This window comes from Lissotriton vulgaris, chromosome 4_1, assembly GCF_964263255.1.
Source record: "Lissotriton vulgaris chromosome 4_1, aLisVul1.2, whole genome shotgun sequence".
Lineage (NCBI taxonomy): Eukaryota > Metazoa > Chordata > Amphibia > Caudata > Salamandridae > Lissotriton > Lissotriton vulgaris.
The window spans coordinates 1852647923-1852674376 of NC_141691.1; the positions used below are offsets into that span (position 1 = coordinate 1852647923).

At 46.8% G+C, this 26454-nt stretch overlaps 1 protein-coding gene across 1 annotated transcript in view; it reads left to right on the forward strand.

Moving 5' to 3' along the window:
• The window catches only part of COL14A1 (collagen type XIV alpha 1 chain), a 514343-nt gene that overhangs the window by 414212 nt on the left and 73677 nt on the right, over nucleotides 1-26454 (forward strand). The window contains exons 37-38 of the mRNA XM_086966163.1: nucleotides 16583-16636; nucleotides 24518-24613. Coding sequence (XP_086822289.1) covers nucleotides 16583-16636; nucleotides 24518-24613 — 150 coding nt within the window. The remainder of the gene's footprint in view (nucleotides 1-16582; nucleotides 16637-24517; nucleotides 24614-26454) is intronic.

Consider the following 26454-nt stretch of genomic DNA (forward strand, 5'->3'; position numbering starts at 1 on the left):
ACCCTGCAGCTTTAGCTCTGGTCCATTGCTCTCACTAGCCACCAGACCCTGCAGCTTTAGCTCTGGTCCATTGCTCTCACTTGGCAGCAGCCCCTGCCGCTTTAGCTCTGGTCCATCGCTCTCATTTGGTGCCAGAACCTGCAGCCTTAGCTCTGGTCCATCGCTCTCATTTGGCATCAGACCCTGCAGCTTTAGCTCTGGTCCATTGCTCTCACTTGGCACCAGATCCTGCAGCTTTAGCTCTGGTCCATTGCTCTCACTTGGCAGCAGCCCCTGCCGCTTTAGCTCTGCTCCTTCACTCTCACTTGGCGCCCGTCATCCTGTAGCTTTAGCTCTGGTCCATTGCTCTCACTTGGCACCAGACCCTGCAGCTTTATCTCTGGTCTATCACTCTCATTTGGCGCCAGGCATCCTGTAGCTTTAGCTCTGGTCCATTGCTTTCACTTGGAACCAGGTTCTGCAGCTTTAGCTCCGGTCCATCTCTTTCACTTGGAACCAGACCCTGCAGCTTTAGCTCTGGTCCATTGCTCTCACTTGGAACCAGATCCTACATCTTTAGCTCTGGTCCATCTCTCTCATTTGGCGCCAGGCATCCTGCAGCTTTATCTCTGGTCCATTGCTCTCACTTGGAGCCAGATCCTGCAGCTTCAGCTCTAGTTCATTGCTCTCACTTGGAGCCAGATCCTGCAGCTTTAGCTCTAGTCCATCGTTCTCACTTGGCAGCAGATCCTGCAGCTGTAGCTCTGGTCCACTGCGCTCACTTGGCAGCAGCCCCTGTCGCTTTAGCTCTGGTCCATCGCTCTCATTGGGCACCAGATCCTATAGCTTTAGCTCTGGTCCATCGCTCTCATTGGGCACCAGATCCCATAGCTTTAGCTCTGTTCCATTGCTCTCACTTGGAACTAGATCCTGCAGCTTTAGCTCTGGTCCATTGCTCTCAATTGGCACCAGACCCTGCAGCTTTAGCTCTAATCCATCCCTCTCATTAGGCCCCAGGCATCCTGTAGCTTTAGCTCTGGTCCACTGGTCTCACTTGGAACCAGATCCTGCAGCTTTAGCTCTGGTCCATTGCTCTCACTTGGCACCAGACCCTGCTGCTTTAGCTCTGGTCTATCGCTCTCATTTGGTCCCAAACCTTGCAGCTTTAGCTCTGGTCCACTGCTCTCACTTGGCACTAGACCCTGCAACTTTATCTTTGGTCCACTGCTCTCATTTGGCAGCAGCCCCTGCCGATTTAGCTCTGGTACATTGCTCTCACTTGGAACTAAATCCTGCAGCTTTAGCTCTGGTCCATTGCTCCCACCTGGTCACTTGGCACCAGACCCTACAGCTTTAGCTCTGGTCCACTGCTCTCACTTGGCAGCAGCCCCTGCCGCTTTAGCTCTGGTCCATCGCTCTCAGTTGGCGCCAGAACCTGCAGCCTTAGCTCTGGTCCATCGCTCTCATTTGGCACCAGATCCTGCCCCTTTAGCTCTGGTCCATTGCTCTCAATTGGCAGCAGCCCCTGCCACTTTAGTTCTGGTCCATCACTCTCATTTAGCGCCAGGCGTCCTGTAGCTTTAGCTCTGGTCCATTGCTCTCACTTGGAACCAAATCCTGCAGCTGTAGCTCTGGTCCTGTGCTCTCACTTGGAACCAGATCCTACAGCTTTAGCTCTGGTCCATTACTCTCACTTGGCACCAGACCCTGCAGCTTTAGCTCTGGTCCATCACTCTCACTTGGCACCAGACCCTGCCTCTTTAGCTCTGGTCTATCGCTTTCATTTGGCACCAGGCATCCTGCAGCTTTAGCTTTGGTCCATCACTCTCACTTGGCACCAGACCCTGCAGCTGTAGCTCTGGTCCATTGCTCTCACTTGGAATCAGATCCTGCATCTTTAGCTCTTGTCCATCGCTCTCAGTTGGCGCCAGGCATCCTGCAGCTTTATCTCTGGTCCATCGCTCTCATTTGGCACCAGACCCTGCAGCTTTAGCTTTGGTCCATTGCTCTCACTTGGCACCAGACCCTGCAGCTTTAGCTCTGGTCCACTGCTCTCACTTGGCAGCAGCCCCTGCCGCTTTAGCTCTGGTCCATTGCTCTCATTTGGCACCAAATCCTGCAGCTCTAGCTCTGGTCCATCGCTCTCACTTGGAGCCAGACATCCTGCAGCTTTAGCTCTGGTCTACTGCTCTCACTTTGCACCAGAACCTGCAGCTTTAGCTCTGAATGGAAAGAAAGGAGACAAGGAGAAGGCAGAAACTGCAGTATACGCAGAGGGTGGAGGGAGAGACATTTAACACCTCTGGACTTTGGGGTTAGGTAGCCTTTTTTGGATGCTGCGGTCCCCTCTTCAGCCAAGCATCTTCCAAGCTCTCCTCTGTCTATCCGTCCGTGCAACTGTCTTGGTCAAAGGTGGCTGATTGGTCGTACAGTGACACTAAGTGACAGGTATCCGGCACCTTTATCTCTCGTGCTTTACCTTCACTCAGTGACAGGAATCCCGCACTTTTATCTCTGGTGCTATGCCCTCACTCAGTGACAGGTATCCTACACCTTCACCTCTGGTTCTATACCCTCACTCAATGACAGGCATCCGACACCTTCAGCTTTGGTACTATACCCTCACTCAGTGACAGGTGTCCAACACCTTCACCTCTGGTGCTATTCCCTCACTGAGTGACAGGTATCCAACACCTTTACCTCTGGTGCTGTGCCCTCACTCAGTAACAGGTGTCCAACACCTTTATCTCTGGTGCTTTACCTTCACTCAGTGATAGGTATCCCGCACCTTCACCTCTATTGCTATGCCCTCACTCAGTGACAGGTATCCAACACCTTCACCTCTGATGCTATGTCCTCACTCAGTGACAGGTATCCGCACCTTCACCTCTGGTGCTGTGCCCTCACTCAGTGTTACAGCAAACAAATGATGGACGGAATGCTGACAATGCAAACATTCTCCCCCAGTCAAAAGATCTGGGTTAAATCCATTGTTCGTTTGCTCACCATGCCACCCCAGTTTAGACCCAGCCATATGCAAATCAGTCTTGAATCTGTGCCCCATGGGAACAGTCCAGACCGAACTGCCAGGCCAGGTCCTCCCTGGACCGGTAACAAGCATCCTGGGACCAGTTTCAGGGTATGTCACCCTTCTTCAGCCAGGCTAGCTTGAATCCAGTGGCACAGTGAGCAAGGGACACACGTCTGGGCATACCCATCCCACTTAGGGCGAAAAGTGTTACAGCAAACACATGATGGACAGGTATCCCGCACCTTAATTTCTTGTGCTGTACCTTCACTCAGTGACAGGTATCCTGCAGTTTACCTCTGGTGCTGTACCCTCACACAGTGACATGGATCCTGCACCTTCACCTCTAGTGCTGTACCCTCACTCATTGACAGGCATCCCGCACATTCACCTCTGGTGATATACCCTCACTCCATGACAGGTATTCTGCACCTTTATCTCTGGTGCTATACCCTCACTCAGTGTCAGGTATCCTGCGCCTTTATCTCTGGTGCTGTACCCTCACTCAGTGTCAGGTATCCTGCACCTTTATCTCTGGTGCTATGCCCTCACTCAGTGACAGTAATCCTGCATCTTTATCTATGGTGCTATGCCCTCACTCAGTGACAGGAATCCTGCACTTTTATCTGTATGTAATGTAATGTAATGTATGTGGTCTTGTAAAGCGCACTGCTGCCCTGAGGCGTCGTGGCGCTGTAGACCGCTGGGGAACCCGTCCTGGCTATCCCTGTGAGATGGTCCCTACTGGGTATCTCCAAGGTGAAACCAGGCATCCCCGGCGTCTGTGTGGGCCGTTGTAGAGATGAGGTAAGCTAATGCCCAGAGTTGCCGAGTGTGATCCCTGGTTAGAGTAGGCACCGAGGCGAGAATTATCGAGTCCGCTGACCCTGGTCCACGACCCTGCCGCGTCAGGAATTGAACCCTGGTCCCGGGCCGTCCTCTATTTCCGGGTCTGCCACCTCTAACCAGTGAGCCACACCACTCCATCTCTGGTGCTATGCCCTCACTCAGTGACAGGTATCCTGCACGTTTATCTCTGGTGCTATACCCTGACTCTGTGACAGGTATCCTACACCTTCACCTCTGGTTCTATACCCTCACTCAATGACAGGCATCCGACACCTTCAGCTTTGGTACTATACCCTCACCCAGTGACAGGTATCAGACACCTTTACCTCTGGTGCTGTGCCCTCACTCAATGATAGGTATCCTGCACCTTCACCTCTGGTGCTATACCCTCACTCATTGACAGGTATCCGACACCTTCACCTCTGGTGCTATACCCTCACTGAGTGACAGGTATCCAACACCTTTACCTCTGGTGCTGTGCCCTCACTCAGTAACAGGTGTCCAACACCTTTATCTCTGGTTCTTTACCTTCACTTAGTGATAGGTATCCCGCATCTTCACCTCTATTGCTATGCCCTCACTCAGTGACAGGTATCCAACACCTTCACCTCTGATGCTATGCCCTCACTCAGTGACAGGTATCCTGCACCTTTATCTCTGGTGCCATACCCTGACTCTTTGACAGGTAACCTGCTGCTTCACCTCTGGTGCTATACCCTCACTATGTAACGGGTATCCCGCACCTTCACCTCTGGTGCTATACCCTCACACAGTGACCAGTATCCTGCACCTTTATCTCTGATGCTGTACCCTCACTCAGTGACAGGTATCCTGCACCTTTATCTCTGGTGTGGTGGCCTCACTCAGTAACAGGTATTCTACACCTTTATTTTATTTATTTATAAAGTTTCATATAGCGTGAACTTGACCCTAGAGGGTATTAGAGTGCTTTACATTTAGGATTGTTGCGTTACAAGGTACATCAGATACAAAAGCATAGTAAGGAACAGTACACATAAACAATGTAACAGTAATTCGAAGGAGGGAGGGGAGGAAGGAGTAAAAGCGGGGAGACCAGGAGGAACAATGCCCAATGTCCGGCTGGGTAGGTGACGGTCAAGGGGGAAAACCAGGGCCCGACTCCTCATTAGCTGTCAAGCAGCTCCACTGGTCATCAGCTATGTTGCTCAGGTCTCAGCATTCAGGAAAAACCAGCTTTTAGTTTAATTGATTTGTGAAGGTTATAAAGTGCAATTTAGACCCGGAGGTATCAGAGGGCTTAACCAGGGGAATGTTGCATTATAAGATAGATCAAAAGGATTATAAAGTGCTGGCTAGACCCTTGGGTATCAGAGCGCTATATCAGAGGAAGATTGCGTTACGAATTACATCAGTTACAATGGCGTAGAAAGGTACAGTAAACAAATAACGAGGTTGAGAGAATTTATAGGAAAAGGAGGGGAGGAAGGAGCCATAGCAGGGAGACGAGGAAGAACTGTGTCCAAAGTCCGGAGAGAAAAATAGAGAAGGGAAGGGGAGAGGTGGAGTTAGAGGGGAGAGGACGAGGGGGAAACGGAAAGGAGATATAGGGAAGGTCAGCCCAAAGACCGTGTGGGTAGGTGACAGCCAGTGAGATAATACAAGGCCAGTTTTCTCTATAGCTTTCTAGGAAGCTCCAACGGGCATGGGTCAGAAAAATGGACAGAAAGAAGACAAGGAAAAGGCAGAAACTGCAGAATACGTAGAGGGGGAGGGAGAGACATTTAACAACTTGGGGCTTTGGGGTTAGGTAGCCTTTTTTGGATGCTGCGGTCCCCTCTTCAGCCAAGCATCTTCCAAGGTCTCCTCTGTCCATCCGGCCATGCAGCTGTCTTGGTCATGGTGGCTGATTGGTCGTACTGTGACACTAAGTGACAGGTATCCCGCACCTTTATCTCTGGTGCTTTACCTTCACTTAGTGACAGGTACCTCGCACCTTCACCTCTATTGCTATGCCCTCACTCAGTGACAGCTATCCGACACCTTCACCTCTGGTGCTGTGCCGTCACTCAATGACAGGTATCCTTCACCTTTATCTCTGGTGTTATGCCCTCACTCAGTGACAGGTATCCTTCACTTTTATCTCTGGTGCTGTGCCCTCACTCAGTGATAGGTATCCTGTACCTGTATGTATCTCCTGTGCTGTGCCCTCACTCAGTGACAACTATCCTTCACCTTTATCTCTGGTGTTATGCCCTCACTCAGTGTCAGGTATCCATCCCCTTTATTTCTGGTGCAGTGCCCTCACTCAGTGACAAGTATCCCGCACCTTCACCTCTGGTGCTGTACCTTCACACAGTGACAGGGATCATGCACCTTCACCTCTGGTGCTGTGCCCTCACTCAGTGACAGGTATCCTTCACCTTCACCTCTGGCGCTGTACCATCACACAGTGACAGGGATCATGAACCTTCACCTCTGGTGCTCTGTCCTCAGTGATAGGTATCCTGCACCTGTGTCTCCTGTGCCCTCACTCAGTGACATGTATCCTTCACCTTCACCTCTGGTGCTGTACCTTCACACAGTGACAGGTATCTTGCAGTTCACCTCTGGTGCTGTACAGTGACAGGTATCCTGCACCTTCACCTCTGGTGCTGTACCATCACAGTGGAGAAGCGTGGCTCAATCGTTAGAGCGGCAGACCCTGATGCAGATGTCTGGCCCGGGACCAGGGTTCAATTCCTGCCTCGGCGGCTCTTGGACACAATCTCCTCGGACCTGATAATTCTCGCCTCAGTGCCTGTTCAAATCATGGGTCCCACTCTGTGACTCTGGGCAATAGCTTGCTTAATCTCCACAACGGCCCCAACAGTGCTTGGATGCCTGGCTTCACCTTGGGGGTTCCCAGGAGTGGACATCTCACAGGAAAGCCAGGAAGGGTTCCACAGCGGTATGAATACAGCGCTACGAGACCTCTGGGTAGAAGGCGCTATATAAATACAAACACACACAGTGACATGGATCCCACACCTTCAACTCTGGTGCTGTACCTTCGAACTGTGACAGGTATCTTGCAGTTCACCTCTGGTGCTGTACCCTCACACAGTGACAAGTATCCCTCACCTTCACCTCTGGTGCTGTACCCTCATACAGTGACATGGATCCCGCACCTTCACCTCTGGTGCTGTACATTGACCGGTAGCCTAAACCTTCACCTCTGGTGCTGAACCCTCACACAGTGACATGGATCCCACACCTTCACTTCTGGTGCTGTACCTTCACACAGTGACAGGTATCTTGCAGTTCACCTCTGGTGCTGTACAGTGACAGGTATCCTGCACCTTCACCTCTGGTGCTGTACCATCACACAGTGACAGGGATCTTGCAGTTCACCTCTAGTTCTGTACCCTCACAGAGTGATAAGTATCCTGCACCTTCACCTCTGGTGCTGTACCCTCACACAGTGACATGGATCCTGCACCTTCACCTCTGGTGCTGTACATTGACCGGTAGCCTGCACCTTCACCTCTGGTGCTGTACCCTCACACAGTACCAAGTATCCCGCACCTTCACCTCTGGTGCTATACCCTCACACAGTGACATGGATCCTTCCCCTTCACCTCTGGTGCTGTACCTTCACACAGTGACAGGTATCTTGCAGTTCACCTCTGGTGCTGTACAGTGACAGATATCCCGCACCTTCACCTCTGGTGCTGTACCATCACACAGTGACAGGTATCTTGCAGTTCACCTCTGGTGCTGTACCCTCACACAGTGACATGGATCCTGCACCTTCACCTCTGGTGCTATACCCTCACACAGTAGCAAGTATCCTGCACCTTCACCTCTGGTGCTGTACCCTCACACAGTGACATGGATCCCGCACCTTCACCTCTGGGGCTGTGCCCTCACTCAGTGACAGGTATCTTGCAGTTTACCTCTGCTGCTGTACAGTGACAGGTATCCCGCACCTTCACCTCTGGTGCTATACCATCACACAGTGACAGGTATCTTGCAGTTCACCTCTGCTGCTGTACAGTGACAGGTATCCCGCACCTTTACCTCTGGTGCTATACCATCACACAGTGACAGGTATCTTGCAGTTCACCTCTGCTGCTGTACAGTGACAGGTATCCTGCACCTTCACCTCTGGTGCTATACCATCACACAGTGACAGGTATCTTGCAGTTCACCTCTGCTGCTGTACAGTGACAGGTATCCCGCACCTTCACCTCTGGTGCTGTACCATCACACAGTGACAGGTATCTTGCAGTTCACCTCTGGTGCTGTACCCTCACACAGTGACATGGATCCCGCACCTTCACCTCTGGTGTTATGCCCTCAAAAAATGCGTGGTATTCACTGTCTGACAGGTTTCACCCAGCAATGTTTGGATCTTTTATTTATCAGTTGTGGGTCATGAGAGGAGAACCTATGAAGCGAAATAGCACAGTAAAGAAAGATGCATGTTTCGTATTAAATATGACCCTTACGTCTCTCACTTCAGACGGGAAAGAAGAAGATGAGCTCAGATATTCCTTGCAGAGGCCTGGGTATTCCTGTTTCTCTGGTCTGTCGTATCCCACTACCCATCAGGTTTGAGCAGTTTGTAGGTCTGGCAGATGGAAGGTTCCTTACTCTCCTGGGATCATAGGTACAGCAGCATCCAGATAGTGGTGCGCAGTATGTGTAACTTTGCTCCTATTTCAGGGCAACATGGCTTCTGACCTGTAATGCGTATACAGGCGTTCATTATTTATGTAAACAGACTGCTATTGCGTCACGTCCAAGATACCCAGTGGAATAGGGTCTGTATCTGTACCACGGTGTCATGCAGGTGTGATTCAGACTAATTCCATTATAGGGTCACCCTGCTGGGGTTTGTTGGATCTCCAAATGTGCTCGCAAGCAATTTTGGTAAAAGCAGAATAATTTTTTTCTGTATTATTTATGTGTTTGTTTTTCTCTCTTTCTCTTTTTTCTTTCTCTCTCTTCCTTCTCACACTCGCTTTTCTGATTCTCACACTAACCCTCTACCTTTCTACCCCCACCCCTTCTCTCTGTCTCTGATTTGAATCTCTGTCTCACGAACCCCTCACAAAGACACATTCAGCCTTTTATAGACCAGTGCTCCTCACCAACAAAAGTAAAATAACAGATAATCATGCAGAAGATGATTGTTCTGAGTTCTTTGAAGAGACTTTGAGTTTGCTTGTTTGCATGCAGTGCGACAGAATAACAATTGTTTTTTGTGTTGTCTACCTCAGAATGATAAGCTAAATTCATGTGGTCGGTATTTCAAACCATGATTATTATAGCAAACCCGCAACATAAGCATAATTAAAATTGCTCTGAGAATTTAAATACACTCTTCCTGAAATAGATATAGCATCCTTCTACAGGCCTCAGACAACATCAAAATAAATACTGTACTTGATTCCTACAATGCTTTGACTATGTTGTGCAAGAACATCGGATTTTGGGAGAAGTAATAATGACTATTTCAGTCCATAGAGCCCCCCTGCCTGGAGGAGGCTGCCTTCAACTGCGCGCTGCTCATCGGCCTTGGGAGCAGATTTTCATTGTTACTTATATGTCTAGATTTTCTGCTATCAACTCCAATGGGGTGATATTTGTGTTAACAATATTAGGACTAGATGCTTATAGCAATCGATTTCCTGACTACAATTCAAAGGGACGAGAGAAGGGTACAAACATGAAATCAAAACTGGCAACAAATGAGGTCGTAAAACAAGAGTTTTTTCAAAGCTATTGGAAACACTCTGGTGCAAGTTTGGGGTGGGGGCGGTGGCACAGGCCATAAAATGTCTTTTAGGAAGTGCTGTTATAGGTCCCTTTTGAAAGCAGAGATGAGGCCTCTCAGATATGTTAGTATGTCCGATGCTTGGTCCATTTCCAGAGTGTGGCCCTTGGTGGAAGTCTTTCTGAGTCTGGGAGCGCCCACTTTATCGTGTACTCCAAATCTGCTCTGGGGTAGGGAATGGTCAGAAAGCCACCACAGTCTTTCTAACCTCCCAGGCAAGACTGGAGGTTTACTACCTCTCACTCTCGCGCTCTCTCGCTTCTCTCTCTCTATAAATATATATATATATATATGTATGTGTGTGTATAAATAAATATATATATATATATATATATATATATATATATATATATATATATATATTGTAATGAAATAAATGCACGCGGCTGCCCGAGCCGCGGTAACAGGCTGAGCACCATTTCAACACGCTTGGAAGGCTGCAAAGGACAACTCTCCTTTTGAATCAGCACGCAGTTCTTATGCAAAATTGAGCTCACTATCCCACCAACTCCGTCCTACTATAGGAGAAGACAAGCTGGAAAATGACATTGGGGCATGTAACCTACGAAGGGGAAATACTAGTACTCACCTGAAAGAACTACAATATCCAGCGGGCAATATAGTATGTCACGCCCACTAAAGGCCACTACACCGTAATAAAGAAAGAAGAAAAAAAACAGGTGATGTGAATTCATGCCCTTCTGTTCAGCCCATGAGGAAGAGGCGCGATTGCCTCGAAACGCGTCGGGCATGGCGGAATCAAAGGAAAAGTGACAGTGAGCAGCAACGGGGCAGAGAACACCGTATGGTGCAGAACAGCGTTGAGTGCCCGTCTGAGCGCCAGGGCTTTGTAATGAAATATATATATATATATATCCAAACGAAGTTGCTCCCAACAATGAAAGTGCCACCACACACTGTCGTTTAGCAGTCCTTTTATTGCAGCACTCGCAGGGCACGTAACATCACAGGTTTCAGCTTGGGATTAAGCCAACAATTCCAAACACCTTTCGGGTGAGCTTTCACCATTTGTCAATGGTTGTGGCTTCAGGGTAGATAAAGCAGCACGAGTTCAAATCGCACTCGCGATGGTCTTATAGTCCCGCCCATGTGGGCGTGCTCAGCTTTTGCATCTTGGTTGTCGTAGTTCGGATTACTCCATGGTGGATGCCGCAATGTTCTCCATATTAAAACAATTATTGCCATAGTGGGTAGCTGACAACACGTCAGGTCACGTCTCTGCCTCTTATAGTCCATGCAAATCGGACACGACGTTCCCGAGCACCATGTTGCTCACGACGCGGGACCCGCATAGGTAGCGGTGGGGCAACCTTCGCGACCAGAGCAGGTCGCTAAGACATCCAAACAAAGTTGCTCCCAACAATGAAGGTGCCACACACTGTTGTTTAGCAGTCCTTTTATTGCAGCATTTGCAGGGCACGTAACATCACAGGTTTCAGACAGGGATTAAGCCAACAGTTCCAAACACGTTTCGGTTGAGCTTTCACCCTTTGTCAATGGTTGTGGCTTCAGGGGAGATAAAGCAGCACGAGTTCAAATCGCACTTGCGATGGTCTTATAGTCCTGCGTGGGCGTGCTCAGCTTTTGCATCTTGGTTCTCGTAGTTCGGATTACTCCAATGTGTATGCCGCAATGTTCTCTATATATATATATATATATATATATATATATATATATATATATATATATATATATATATATATATATATATATATATATATATATATATATATATATATATATATATATATATATATATTCACCACAAGTTGTCACAGGACACACAAGTCTGCGCACTCCGGCTCATAATTCATTACATTAATTTATTCCAGAGAACACATAGAAACTTGTTTCTGCAGTACAACTGCCTTTCTCAATCAATAAAAAAAAGGACTAATTTAAGAGTTTTATGTTGAAAATTCTGAGAAGTCGTAGGAATGTGTTGTATTTATTTTTAAATGTCGTACACAGTCATACATCTTCTTTTAAGAAGCTACTGCTAACTAGTTCAGTATTTTGCCTATGTTCCCGGTTTTTAAAGTTTAAATGGCGCTTCAAGACGGTGTATCACAGATTGAGACAGGCAGTTGTAATGCCGAAACGCGTCTCTGTGCTCTTACCCTCGGTATAACCTGACCCAGTAAATCGGTTTGACTCCCTTAACTTCGAGCACGGGCTTTCATTCTCATATTGGAGTTTGGAAGCTCTTTTTATACATTAGCACTTGCTGTAGCTCTGTTTCTGAGCACCACCAGTGATCAGGCGGCACACCAGCATTCAGCACTTTTTGTCTGATTATATTTATATATATATATATATATATATATATTTATATATATATATATATATATATATATATATATATATATATGTATATATATATATATATATATATATATATATATATATATGTTCACTGAAAAAAACATAGGTTTCAGGCCTTATATAGTTAGGAATTAGCTTTAAAAAAAACTTTGAAATTCACTCAAAAAAAAGTTTAAGGGGTGTTATAGTTTGCTGGACATTTCACTCATACAAAACCATTGAAATTGCTCCTATATAGTTAGTTGGACTAACTATATTTCGCGCACCCGCAATGCACTGCTGATGATGTAACATATTAGATCATTTATTACATGGTCAGTGACATCACTGATGACATCTCAAATGACATCACGGATGACATCACTGATGACATCATCCAGTGAATTTGGTTTGCTTCTTTATTTAAGTATGCATTATATATATAGCAATTTGCATTGACGAATGAGTGGATATTTATAAATAAATATTTGGATGGAGGATTTAGTAGCAGTGTAATTGACTGTTTACTTGACCAATTTATATAGTGTCTCACTAAATATAGTGGATAGGGACTAAACTGTGCGAATATCTGTATCACTTTGTCAGTTGTTGTGTAAACTGGTTCTCCAGTTGGTTACTAGCTATGTGAAAGTATATATTAGTTATTGATTAGATAACTGAGTATTTGTATGGGAGAGTGAAAGTGTGTGTCGTTCGGTGGGGGGTGTGTGACTGCCCAAAGATTTGTGAATAGTTGATTCAGTAGATATATGAAGTTAAAATTACATGTTCTAACAATTTGGATGAGTGAATCTCTTTTCACTGTGTTTTCCACTCTTGTTTTGGGCTCTCTTGTGCCTCAGTTCTCCTGAGAAACAAGATGGTGGCCAACTCTTCCTGGTTTGGACAGTGTGGAATGTTGACAGTCGACTGCCAGCCAATCAGGATCGCGCTCGCGCACGTAAGGGTACGAGCACATACGGTACGCGTACGGTACGCGTACGGTGCGCGGACCCGTAAGCTCATATAGATTTGTGAATAGTTGATTCAGTAGATATATGAAGTTAAAATTACATGTTCTAACAATTTGGATAAGTGAATCTCTTTTCACTGTGTTTTCCACTCTTGTTTTGGGCTCTCTTGTGCCTCAGTTCTCCTGAGAAACAAGATGGTGGCCAACTCTTCCTGGTTTGGACAGTGTGGAATGTTGACAGTCGACTGCCAGCCAATCAGGATCGCGCTCGCGCACGTAAGGGTACGAGCACATACGGTACGCGTACGGTACGCGTACGGTGCGCGGACCCGTAAGCTCATATAGATATATATGTGTTTTTGAACCTAATTTTCATAAAAACCACTGGAGCAATTTTCACCAAACATAGCAAAGGCACATCTGCGTACCAGTCCCTACAATTTTGCAAAGTTTGGCGTTATTCCGTTCAGCGATTCGGGTTGTAGACTTGTCAGACCGTCCTATGGAAATTAACATGGGGAAAACACGTTTTGGGACCCCCCTTTTTTCTCAGCCCCCACTTCACGAATCCCCCTGAAACTTTCAGGGAAGGAGCGGAGCGGAGCTGGCCAAAATTTTGGAAAATTACACGCAAATTCCTCAACCGGCGCCAAAGTTATTCCCAATAGAATGTTGCGGATTTCCTATGGTAGCTAATCCTAACTATATATACCTACTATATATAATGTGTGTGTGTGTCACAGATAGTGAGGCTGGGAAACATTCCGTTTGGCCACAGGATTTCTTTTGAATTTTTTTGTGCTAGATGCAGGTGGGGGTTCGTCTAGTTGACTCACTACTTTTCACAACTTTATTGGAGAAATAGGAGGAGAGGCCTTTCCTTATGGATTTTGCGAGGGAAGATGGAGCATCCTCTGTAGCTTGATGCGGTCCAATTTGGAAGCTTTTTCAGGAGTCATTTGTGACACGGGCAAGGTTTGATCGCAAGATTGTGGTATGTGGTCCATTTATAGAATTTAATTCCCATTTTGAGTTTGATGGGATGTGCAACTGTAGATGCATTTATTCATCGCAGTGTTTGTGCTCTTAGGCTTGTCAGCATTGTGTGCAGGTTAGATAAAACTCTTATATCTTTGTAGTGAAAGAAGTTACTTTGTCCAAGGCGGCGAAAATCTACTCCAGTAATTTGGCAGGGTCGGCACCAAGCTATGCTGGTAGCATATTAAGCCTCCTGGCATGGAAATGACATGTAAATATCAGTGTAATACATTACTAATTTAATATTTGTTTTCAGCATTTGCTATAATGCACGCACAGCTAATTCTGAGCATTTCAGACATTATGAATCAGGATTACATTAATGCAGATGTGGTGTAAAGAGCAAAGGAAATATATTTCTGCCAAACCACCACACTACAGTTATTTTTTACATTACACATTTATTTTTGTTTTTTTACTATTACCAAAGAGATAAGACGTATTGCTATCACACGGTTGTGGTCAAATATCAAAATCAGAATTAGTAATTTTTTGCTGTGAAACATAGCTGCAACTAGGCCTGGGACATGTTTCTTTCACACAGAAGGTACCTTCAGTATCGGTTCCATGGTTCACTCGACATAAAAGGACTCAGACCAATCATGATCACAGAATAATGTGACGCAAAACGCCAAGAATAATGTGAGACCCCTGGAATTTTCCTGAAAAAATGGTACAATGCACACCATATTTTCTAAATGCTCAGAGGCAACTTTTGGCGGGCAACCTCGGCTCTGCCTCGAAGCACGTGAAAAATTCCAAAACTAACTAGTGCGCCATCACGCACCACCCAAGATGCACAGCCACGCAAAATGCGAGTCCAATTTCATCCAAGTAATTAAATGTAATCAATATTCAATCCGCATTCTTCAATATTTTCAAAATTCATACAGAGGCAATATGATTCCAGTCTTCAAATGCAAATGAACTGCTCATCTAGGCTTTGTTCTACAGCATGTAGGAACTCATCTTTCATCCTGAGTAACCAACTGATGTACCCAATGAATTTCAGGCAGAATGCCCTTCCTCAGGGGTAACTACAATGTGCAAAGAAACCCATCAGTAACCAACAGTAATTTTGTGTCCATAACCATACATAAAAAATGAAGTAACTATGTATTATTCATTGCATCAAAATAATGTGGAACACCACCACAAATCGTTTTTTACATGGGCCATGTTTTCTGGCATTCAGTAAAGGTGACATTTTGATCACTATCTATGTTTTGTTATTTCTCTAACTCTTTGGTGTTCACCTATCTGCGAAGGAAATTGTTCACAGCATGTGCTAGTGGTTGTGTTCTAATTATTTTGGACCTCCCGTCCTTGGCAGACTCTAGGGCAGATCACATCACCCCATTTGAGTTCGATTTCCTGAACTCTCAAGGTAGTCCGAAATGAAGTCGATAGTAAGTCACCATTTTGCAGGTACATACATACATCGTACTACTACCATGTAGTGGTGGGGGGTGTAAATTATATGATGGATCATAAATGTTATTTGGACGTTAACATTGCACAACTATTGGTAGCCACAAATGAAGGAAAGGTGTCTTCACAGCTGTTAACCGTGGTCGCGAGTTCTAGTACTCCAGGATCCTGCCTGATTGTTATAGGCAGTTAAACGCACACTAGGTAGTGCTGGCAATTGGCTGGCACGTTCAGTCGTGGGCTGTGCAGGTAAGAGAGATGGGGCTGGTGTGATGGTTTCAACATATGACGACTAGAGATAAAATAAATAAATAAATAATTTTCCCTCACCGATGTTTGTCGAAATTCCGCCCACCGCCCCACTGCTCTTACCTGTACGGGCCGCGGCTGGGCAGGTTATTTAAAATGTTATGTGCTTGGTTTGTGCTGACCACTAACCCAAGGTCTCGGTTGAGATTGCTGTTCCTCCCATGCCAGCTCTCACCTGATACCCCTCCGGAAAGGCCTGAGGTTTGCTGAGATTTGTAACTTTCACGCTCTGCAGTCAGCTGCCTACGTAGACAAGAGGCGTGCAATAACACATCCGGTGCAGGAACCTGTCCTGATGTGATGGGTATGGCTGTAGAATATGGATCTGCTGCTACCGAAACCCTCTTGAGCTGTGGAAACCTCACGGAGTACAATCTGTAAAGACCTCACCGCTGATGCAAGCCTCACACTTCCATCTAAAGCATTCCAATGCCCAGAGTCACATTAACCCATGGGTAGGCAGCTGCCTTATGGTGCTACCAGAAAACACCACATGAGGACGCCTGATTGCTATAGAAAGTCTCAAAATTGCCCTTGTGAGTCTGTGGCAAAGGAGCACCCAAATGCCAAACAGTTTTTTTCACTGAGACTCTTCACTGTAACTGCTGCTTGCCTATGGGCCTAGGTCTGTGCAATAAAAATACTACCAAAAAAAGAAATAAAAGAGTATGAATATTTAATCCAACTGAAATGAAAGAACATGAATATTACAAATGTAACTATGATATGATTTCACAGCGTATATTGTTGTGACATCATCGGTAAATGTATTACACATGTTAAATGAAGATGTGCTACCTCATGTCTGCTGTGCCTTCCACTAAAGCACTTTCCTTATGTCTTGCAGGGTGGGCCTGGTATCCGGGGTCCAAAGGGCCAGAATGGAGAGCCTGGTCAGACAGTAAGTCATCTGCATGGTATACAATCCTGGCTGATCTGCTTCATGCACAGTGCTTACTTACAGACTTTGCATGCTCATTTTGTTTCTGCAACCTTCCATCATGGGCCTTTGCTGCACAGCAATGAGTGCACGATTGTTAGCAGAGAAAGGAAAAGAAAATAACATAGGGCTGACATTGGGAAGCCGAAGGATTAAAAAGATCTGGTATGGGGAAGAGATCTTTCAGAAGAGGAGACAGCGGGGAAAGGTAGATCTGAGGGGAGGCTTCAGAACAAAGACCACAATTTTATGTCCATTCAGTCAACTGTTCTGTGTTCAACGACTGTTGCAAGCAGCTTCTCCTCCATAAGGAGTTTCACACACATAGTCTTCCCTGCCCCCCACACTTTGTATTGATCTAAATGACAAAACACAGAAACGAGGTACACACCCTCCTTCGGGGTCTTGACGGGCGGGGGTAGAAGTGCATGGCTGAATTATGTAGAATGTGCATGTTTTGGGATTCAACTCCAAACTGGTCCAAGAACGATATCCGCACCAAATCACCTGCAGAAAACAGACAGGGGCACACTACATTCCCAACTTACGAGCGCTGAAATTGCTGGTCGGGAAGTCGTAATGTATACAAAAAGTGATGGATGGAATGCTTGTATTAATCTCAGCCGTTGGGAATTACTCGGGCACATCACAGTCCATCGTTATTTTGCACACCATGCCACCTCAGTTTGGACCCAGATATTTGCAAATCAGACTTGACCCTGCTCCTTTGGGAACAGTCCATCCTGAACTGCCAACCTAGGTACTCCCTCAACCGGAACACGATCAACCCAGGACCTGTTTCGCCCTCGTCATGGCCCTCATCCGCCTGGTGTAGCTTGTTCCTGGTGACAGTGTGCACGGGACCCACATTTAGACTAACCCATCGCACTTAGGGTGACATACTAAAGTATACAAAAAGTGATGAATAGAATGCTTGAATTAATATTGGCCACTGGTAATTACTCAGGGTTGCATCCCAGTCCATTGTTATTTTGCACACATGCCATCTCAGTTTGGGATTACCGACATTGCCAGGTGGTCCAGCTAGGAAGATAGGCTGTTTTTTACTGGCCCTTTCACGGCTCACAGGACCAAGGAATATGGCCCACATATGGACCCTTTTAAACTGCACCTTTTTGCAGTGCCAGTCTGCCCGAAGGCAGGCACAACACTGAAACTTGTGCAAAAACAACATTTAGTGCTGGTTGGTGATCGATTGACATTAATATAGCATCTCTTACGAAAAGGTCCTTTTTCTGTTGGTTTAGTGAATGCCTGAGTAAAAAATAGGATTCAAATTGTTGCCTGATGCTTAGTAGTGATGTAGAGTGCTTAATGTCGAGTGACTACCATGGTCTTGGGCCCTGTAACTATTGCTCCAGTTGTCTCTGGTAACTTCCAACAGATTTGCACCTGCTACATTAAAGACCTGCTTTAGAGTTCTGTGGGTGGGTTACACAGTAACAAACGTGAGGGATATCCCGTCTGCCATAGCACAAGTGTAATTGGATATGGGGCACGCGTAATACAGCGGACGGGATATCCGTTGCATTTGTGAAGTAGTATCCCGCTCGCCAAACTCTAAATCAGGCAATACGTAACTATGCAAAACTGGCTACTCATTGAAAAAACAGAGTGCAAATGACAAAGGGCCATATGTATCATCATCCAGTTTTGCGATTCTCAAATAGCGATTTGTAAGAAATCGCTATTTGAGAATCGCAAATAGGTATATATGTACAAAATCACATTTTTTTAACGATTTCTTAAAATTCCTTAATTGCGATTAGCAAATTGCGAATCGCAATTAAGGAATACTTTCCCATTCATTTCTATGGGCCAGGAGGCCCATAGGAATGAATGGGAAGTTATTCTCAATTTGCGATTCGTAATTTGCTAATCGCAAATTGAGAATAATTTCAAGGGTGCAGGGGTGACCAAAGGACACCCTGTTGCACCCCTGAAATATACATGGGTGAACATGCGGCGCACATACATGCCCTAAGGGCATGTATGTGCGTCACATGGCACTTTGAAAAATGCAAAAATTTGCATTTTTCATGCAATTCGTAACTTACCACCAACTAGAATTTGGTGGTAATTTGCGAATCCTTAAGGACATTTTGCAATTTTTTTAGCATCATACATTGCATTTAAGGAATCGCAAATCTTGCGATTCCTTAAATGCAATTGCAAAATAAGGAATCGCAAATTTTGCTATTCCTTGTTTTGCACCAGATTTTGGTTTATACATACCATTTAGCAAATTCGCATTCGCAAAGGCCGAAATTCTGCGAATTTCAGCCTTTGCGAATGCGAATTTGCTTGATACATATGGCCCAAAGTCACCTCTGCAGTACTGTTAAACACCAGAGTGATCTATGTAAACAACCCTCTTGCTTGGAAATAACAGTGCAACAGGTGAGGGCTGTATGTCAGAATGTGACTTACTAAAATATCATGACAACAATATTGTGTCCTAAATATCATTTAAAAGTATTATCTGATTGAGTGTAGACTTCCTATTATAAATCCAAAGGGGTGATATTTCCGTACAACACCGGGGTGATCAAAGTGATAGTTTTGTTTTCAGATGAAGTGTGTGGGTCATTCCAAATATGCATATAAGGCCGTGCTGTTTAAATGTGGGCTCTACTCTGTGTCCCTCTCTGAAACTGGTTATCTCGCCACCCCAAAGGCCATCATTACATGTGGGCTTGTAATCCTGAGTGGGGCCAGTAACAGATGTTACAGGCCTGGAAATTACCGCCCCCATCGAGGGTTCCTCTGGTCGGGTATTGTTTTGATGAAAGCAGGTGAAGTATGAGGCAAACCCGTGTAGGAATAAAATCAGAAACACCTTATTCCTGCATGCTGTTCCCTAAAAATTGTAATGTGGATCAATTCCGTTCCTCTGCCCCGAATTACAGGCAGACTTGATATTATTAATTACAAGGGGGAGGGGAATCAGTAGGCCATTCTCTGGCAAACTCATAATAGATTTCATTACAGTCAAGGGGCTTGAGCTTCCATGGTATTCCTTACATGAGTTAAAACCGCCTTGTCTTCCTCGAGCAGGTTTTTGGTTGTCCCACCCTTTTTACGCGACCCTATGCAAAGCTGTGCATACAGATATCTGTTATGTTATGTTATGTTATGTTATCCTGATTTATTGAGCGCACAGCTGCCCCAGCAAAGGGGCGTCCTGGCGCTAGAGCAGAACAAAAACCGGACAGGAGGTGGGAAACACAACACAACGGCAACAGAACTAAGGGGCGATGGGGAAAAGAAAAGTTTTAACCGCCTTCCTAAAAGTAAGGAGCTCATCGATGGCACGGATGTGGACGGGCAAGGAATTCCACAGTTTGGCGGCAAGGACTCGAAAGGAGCGGCCGCCAATCCTAGATCTCTTGAAACGGGGAACAGTGGCAAGGTGGAGAACAGAAGACCGCAGAGAACGAGCTGGAACATAAGGAGAAATGAGTTGCTGCAGAATCTGAGGAGAAGAAAGCTTAAGGATTTTGAATGTCAAAATCAAAGATTTAAACTTTATTCTCTGTGCCACCGGGAGCCAATGGAGATTAAAGATGGTTCTCCTAGCTGAACAGAACTTAGGCAGACCAACCAGAGCCCTGGCGGCAGCGTTCTGGACGCGTTGGAGACGGGAGAGCTCAGCCTGATTGACTCCAAGAAAAAGAGAGCTGGCATAGTCTAATTTGGACAGAATCAGAGCTTGCACAATGAGTTGACGTGTAGGAGCGTCAAAGTATTTGAAGGTGGACCGAAGCTGACGCAAGATTCCAAAGCAAGATGCTGCGGTCTTTTTAGTGTGAGTGGAAAAGCTCAGTTGGGAGTCAAACCACACCCCAAGGTTTTTGACTTCAGTGACAGGGGTAGGGGTAGGACCGAGCTCGCGTGGCCACCAGCTGTCACCCCACAGATGAACTTGTTTCCCCACAATGAGCACCTCAGTTTTTTTAGCATTCAATTGTAGGAAATTATCATTCATCCAGTGGGCCACAGATATGAGTCCCTCACGGAACTTGGCTGCCTCGAGATCGGAAGCCCCACTAATCGCAACCGCAAGCTGCGTGTTGTCTGCGTAGGACACGATGGAGAGGTTCCCACGCATGGCGACATCAGCCAGCGGCTGGACATAAAGGTTAAAAAGAGTGGGGCTTAAGGCCGATCCCTGGGGGACGCCCTGGGCAACCGCATGAGGTTTGGATTCAAAGGGGGGAGTGATGACCCTGAAGGAGCGATCAGATAGAAAAGATCTGAACCATTCAAGGGCCAGCTTATCCACCCCTGCCTCAACCAGACGTTGGAGTAGAATGTCATGGGAGACAGTGTCGAAGGCGGCACTTAGATCGAGAAGCACAAGTGCCGCCGTGTGACCTGAATCCTCTAACATGCGGAGATGTTCGGCCATATACAGGAGCGCCGTCTCGGTGCTATGGCCGGGCCTGAACCCATTCTGCGAGGGATCTAAAATATTCGCAGAATGGAGATGTTTTGCTAGAATAGTATTAACATGGGCCTCAGTCAGCTTAGCAGCCCACGGGAGGAGAGAGATGGGGCGATAGTGTTCAGCTTTTTTAGGGTCCAAAGCAGGTTTTTTCAGGATAGGAATTACCTGCGCCTGTTTCCAGGCAGCTGGTACAGAGCCCGAGGACAGTGATAGATTAATAAGTTTACAGAGCGGAGGAAGGCAAGCGGAGGATTCTCTAAATTGTGAGGGCCGCAAGGGATCTTTCGGGGAACCTGATTTCACCCTAATCGCGAGTTTGTCAAACTCCTCCGTAGAAAGCTCCGGAAGATAAGATAGCGAGAGAGTAGTTTTAGAAGTGGCTGTGATACGCTGCCGGGAACCTGTAGAGCTGGGAAAGGCTCGATAAATTCCTTCCACTTTATTGATAAAAAAAGCGGCCAAATCCTCACAGTGGGAGGCAGAGCAGATCTCAGCGGTAGAGGCTCTACAGGCAGTAAGATCTTTCAGTGCTTTAAAGATAAGTTTGCTAGGGTTGGAACTAGCACTGAATTCACGTGAGAAGTAGGCGGCCCTGGCCCTGCAGATGGCTCTATGATAGGTCTTGATGGTGGCGAGGTACAAAGCTTTCCTAGCCGGGTCATAAGACTTGCTCCAGGCTCTTTCGGCTTGTTTGCAAGATTTTCTTAAAAGTCGAAGAGCATCATCATACCAAGGACTGGGATGGCTGCGCTGTTGTTTAGTCAAGGCATGAGGAATAAGCTTGTCCAACGCATTAGTGAGCCAGCGGCAGTATAGATTATAGCCGGACTCCACATCCGTGAAAGGAGCCAGAGGGGCTTCAGCTAAAAGCAGATGGAAATCATTGAGTTTCAACTTTTTCCACGGGCGCCTGGAAATAATAGGAGCAGGGGCAGCTACAGGAGGATCTTCAAGTAAGAGATGACATTCAATTAGGTGGTGGTCAGTCCAAGCCATAGGTCTAGGAGGCAGGACTTTGACCGATGTAAGAGAAGTAAAAAAAGGGTCAATGGTATGACCACCAATATGTGTGTCATGAAGAACTAGTTGAGAAAGTTGGAGAGCCTCCAGATCAGCACAAGTGCTACTGGCCGCCGAAGGACAGGGGGAGTCAAAGTGGAGATTGAGATCCCCAATTATGTTAAAATTGGCCGTCTTTAGGGCCAGGGAACTGACTGCCTCAGGGAGAGCAGCCCTGAAAGCAGCATCAGGGCCCGGGGGTCGGTAGATAAGTAAGCCGGAAAAAGAAAAATGCGGATTAGCGGAGACAGAGAAGTAGGCACTTTCGCAACCCACAATATCCATAGGTTTCCATGTACAGGGATACCTAGTTTTAATAGCGGCAGCAATGCCGCCCCCTCTAGAGTTGCGGTTAAGAGTATAGATGGTATACTCAGGGGGAAGAGCCAAGTTGATAGCAGCAGAGGCATCATTATGAAGCCAGGTTTCCGACATAAAAAGAATGTCAGGGGCTTCATCAAGAAGATCGTGGACCTCAAGATGATGTTTTACCAAAGAGCGAACATTGAGATGGTATATCTTGAATATTGTAGGTTCTGGAGACAAACGAGGAGCGGGGCAGTGAGTAGAAATCGGGGTAGGGGTAGGAAGCGCAAAAGCGCAGTCAGGGCATCTAAAAGGGCCACACAAAGGATGAAGAGAGTGAGCTGGGCAAGGCCCTAACGGAGAGCGAAGGCGAAGAAGGTCAAGATTAGAATACATGGGAATGGAAGGCCAGTGGGGAAGAGCAGAAAATGAAAACTACCGGCCAAGAGACAGAGCCCTGCCCTAGCGCTTCCTCAGCGCTGACGGGCGCAGACGGGCAGGACTCTGGCTCGACTCAGGCGCAGGGAAGGCGCGACCCGCTGCGCGTCACCGCTGCGCGCTAGGGCAGAGCTTAAGTAATAGAGATCACAATTCTGCCTGCCAATACACCCCCAAGTTTAAAATACAAAATGCACACAAAAAAGACGAAGCATAAGTATTTGAAAGCACACCGTGCAGCTGCAGATTATTAATCAACACAGTGCAGTTTAAAAGCAAAAAACATCACACACAGCCCAGCGCCTAGCTCGCGCTGCTCTCACCGAGCGCGGCTGATCACCGGCACCTTTGTAGGCAGTGTGTGGGAGGAGTCACGTCCCTCCGCTCAAGCGGCACGAAAGCCGTGGCGGAACAGGGACGGACCGGGTAAGTACAGAGGGGCAATAGAGATCACAATTCTGCCTGCCAATACACCCCCAAGTTTAAAATACAAAATGCACACAAAAAAGACGAAGCATAAGTATTTGAAAGCACACCGTGCAGCTGCAGATTATTAATCAACACAGTGCAGTTTAAAAGCAAAACACATCACACACAGCCCAGCGCCTAGCTCGCACTGCTCTCACCGAGCGCGGCTGATCACCGGCACCTTTGTAGGCAGTGTGTGGGAGGAGTCACGTCCCTCCGCTCAAGCGGCACGAAAGCCGTGGCGGAACAGGGACGGACCGGGTTAGTACAGAGGGGCAATAGAGATCACAATTCTGCCTGCCAATACACCCCCAAGTTTAAAATACAAAATGCACACAAAAAAGACGAAGCATAAGTATTTGAAAGCACACCGTGCAGCTGCAGATTATTAATCAACACAGTGCAGTTTAAAAGCAAAAAACATCACACACAGCCCAGCGCCTAGCTCGCGCTGCTTTCACCCTCACACTCTCACATATCTTGCAAATAGCTGTCAATTACAGAAGACATATTCTTCCTTTGGTTACCTTTATGGATAGAGTGACAAAATGAATTCAAATAAAAGCTTCCTTCAGAAGGGTTCACTCATTTTAAATCAGGCTTGGATACTCCTTTCTACTCGATTTGATATCATGAGATGTGTGAACTTTGCACCTTCCTGAGATTTTTCCTCTCACAGATTTCGTCAGGAAAGTCCTAGAGAAATTTACATCTGTAAAATATCCTGGAAATAGAGAAAATCTGCAGTAACTGGGGTGTGCAAACTCCAGTGTCACAAGTTATTCCTCATTGCGACCTCTTTAGCCGAATGGGGACTGAGGCAATGACTTGTATCCTGGGAAATACCTCACTGTGCGGTCCTGGTATTTCCCTTGGGTTAATTACTTGGTATATCTGGCGAGCTGGGAATTGCTCTCGAAGTTGTCTCTCAGCTTGACACCAGAGGCCCTGCAGGCACCAAGGCTGAGCATGATTGTTGATACATTGCATTAAATGGGGATGCTGTCTAGGAAGAGATTTAAGGCTGTTGTCAATGTCTTTACCTTAAATATATTTCAGATATGGGCTTGTTGTCTTCTTAACATGTGATTTTGTTTTAGGGACCAGAAGGGCCACGTGGGGAACCAGGCTCAAGAGGTCAACAAGGACCGCCAGGGCCTCAGGGTCCGAGCGGGCATTCGATTCAGGGACCCACCGTAAGTCTCCTCTGTGCTTTAGCGCCTTGTTTACTTATTTTTCTATTGTTTCTCAGCGCTAGCATAACGTTTAGCTTGTATTGAGCTAAACTAAACCAAACAACCGTGTGTAATCCTAGTGTTTGGAATAAATTAATAGAAGTAATTTTAAGTTATATTCCCAAAAATCCTTCTTTAATTGTTTAAAGTTCGTGGTATTACAATGCTTACTCCTGCAGGTAAGATAGTGCTGCAACCAAGTGAACCCTTCTATCCAGCGATCTGGAGCTCTTGCAGCTGAGAGTGGCTGTGCTGCAAGTTGGTGTGTCTTGGGGCGATGTGACATTAGTCACCCGAAGCGTCATATTAGCTCCTTGGTTTCAAGATACAGAAGCACTCAGTAGTGACTTTGAAGAGTGAATGATCAGTAAAGCACCTTGAGCATGAAGGTACAAGAATCCAGGAGGGCATAACGCCTGCAAGAGGTTGACAGCACAATAAATCCTGCAAGCGTGCCTTTGCAATTGATGTGTCGGTTTCTTTGCACGTAGTGTCTGCTCCAGTACATTTTATCCCATGTAAATCACAATGGCTGCAGGTCACGGTTAAAGCAGGTAGCCATGAAGATGAGGTTGCTGTCATATGGCTGGGTGAAGTGAAGGGGACTGGTGGACGGAAATGGTTCTCTGTGGTGTGTGAATGATTAGAGACCGAGGGTACCTAAAAATAAGCTTACACATGAAGCGTAAATCAAGTACCTGGACACTTGAGGTGGTACCGCAGCTGCAGGACTCACGTTCAGAGCAAGCCTGGACACTTGAGGTGGGACCGCAGCTGCAGGACTCGCGTTCAGAGCAAGCTTGGACACTTGAGGTGGTACCGTAGCTGCAGTATTCACGTTCAGAGCAAGCCTGGACACTTGAGTTGGTACCGTAGCTGCAGTACTCACATTCAGAGCAAGCCTGGACACTTGAGGTGGTACTGCAGCTGCAGGACTCACGTTTAGAGCAAGCCTGGACACTTGAGTTGGTACCGTAGCTGCCGGACTCACGTTCAGAGCAAGCCTGGACACTTGAGTTGGTACCGTAGCTGCCAGACTAACGTTCAGAGCAAGCCTGGACACTTGAGGTGGTACCACATCTGCAGGACTCACGTTCACAGCAAGCCTGGGCACTTGAAGTGGTACCGCAGCTGCAGGACTCATGTTAAGAGCAAGCCTGGACACTTGAGGTGGTACCGCAGCTGCAGGACTTGCATTCAGAGCAAGCCTGGACACTTGAGCTGGTACCGCAGCTGCAGGACTCACGTTCAGAGCAAGCCTGGACACTTGAGGAGGTACCGCAGCTGCAGGACTCAAGTTCAGAGCAAACCTGGACACTTGAGGTGGTACTGTGGCTGCAGTACTCACGTTCAGAGCAAGCCTGGACACTTGAGTTGGTACCGTAGCTGCAGTACTCACGTTCAGAGCAAGCCTGGACACTTGATGTGGTACTGCAGCTGCAGGACTCACGTTCAGAGCAAGCCTGGACACTTGAGTTGGTACCGTAGCTGCCGGACTCACGTTCAGAGCAAGCCTGGACACTTGAGTTGGTACCGTAGCTGCCAGACTAACGTTCAGAGCAAGCCTGGACACTTGAGTTTGTACCGCATCTGCAGGACTCACGTTCACAGCAAGCCTGGACACTTGAGGTGGTACCGCAGCTGCAGGACTCATGTTCAGAGCAAGCCTGGACACTTGAGGTGGTACCGCAGCTGCAGGACTCGCATTCAGAGCAAGCCTGGACACTTGAGGTGGTACCGCAGCTGCAGGACTCGCGTTCAGAGCAAGCCTGAACACTTGAGGTGGTACCGCAGCTGCAGGA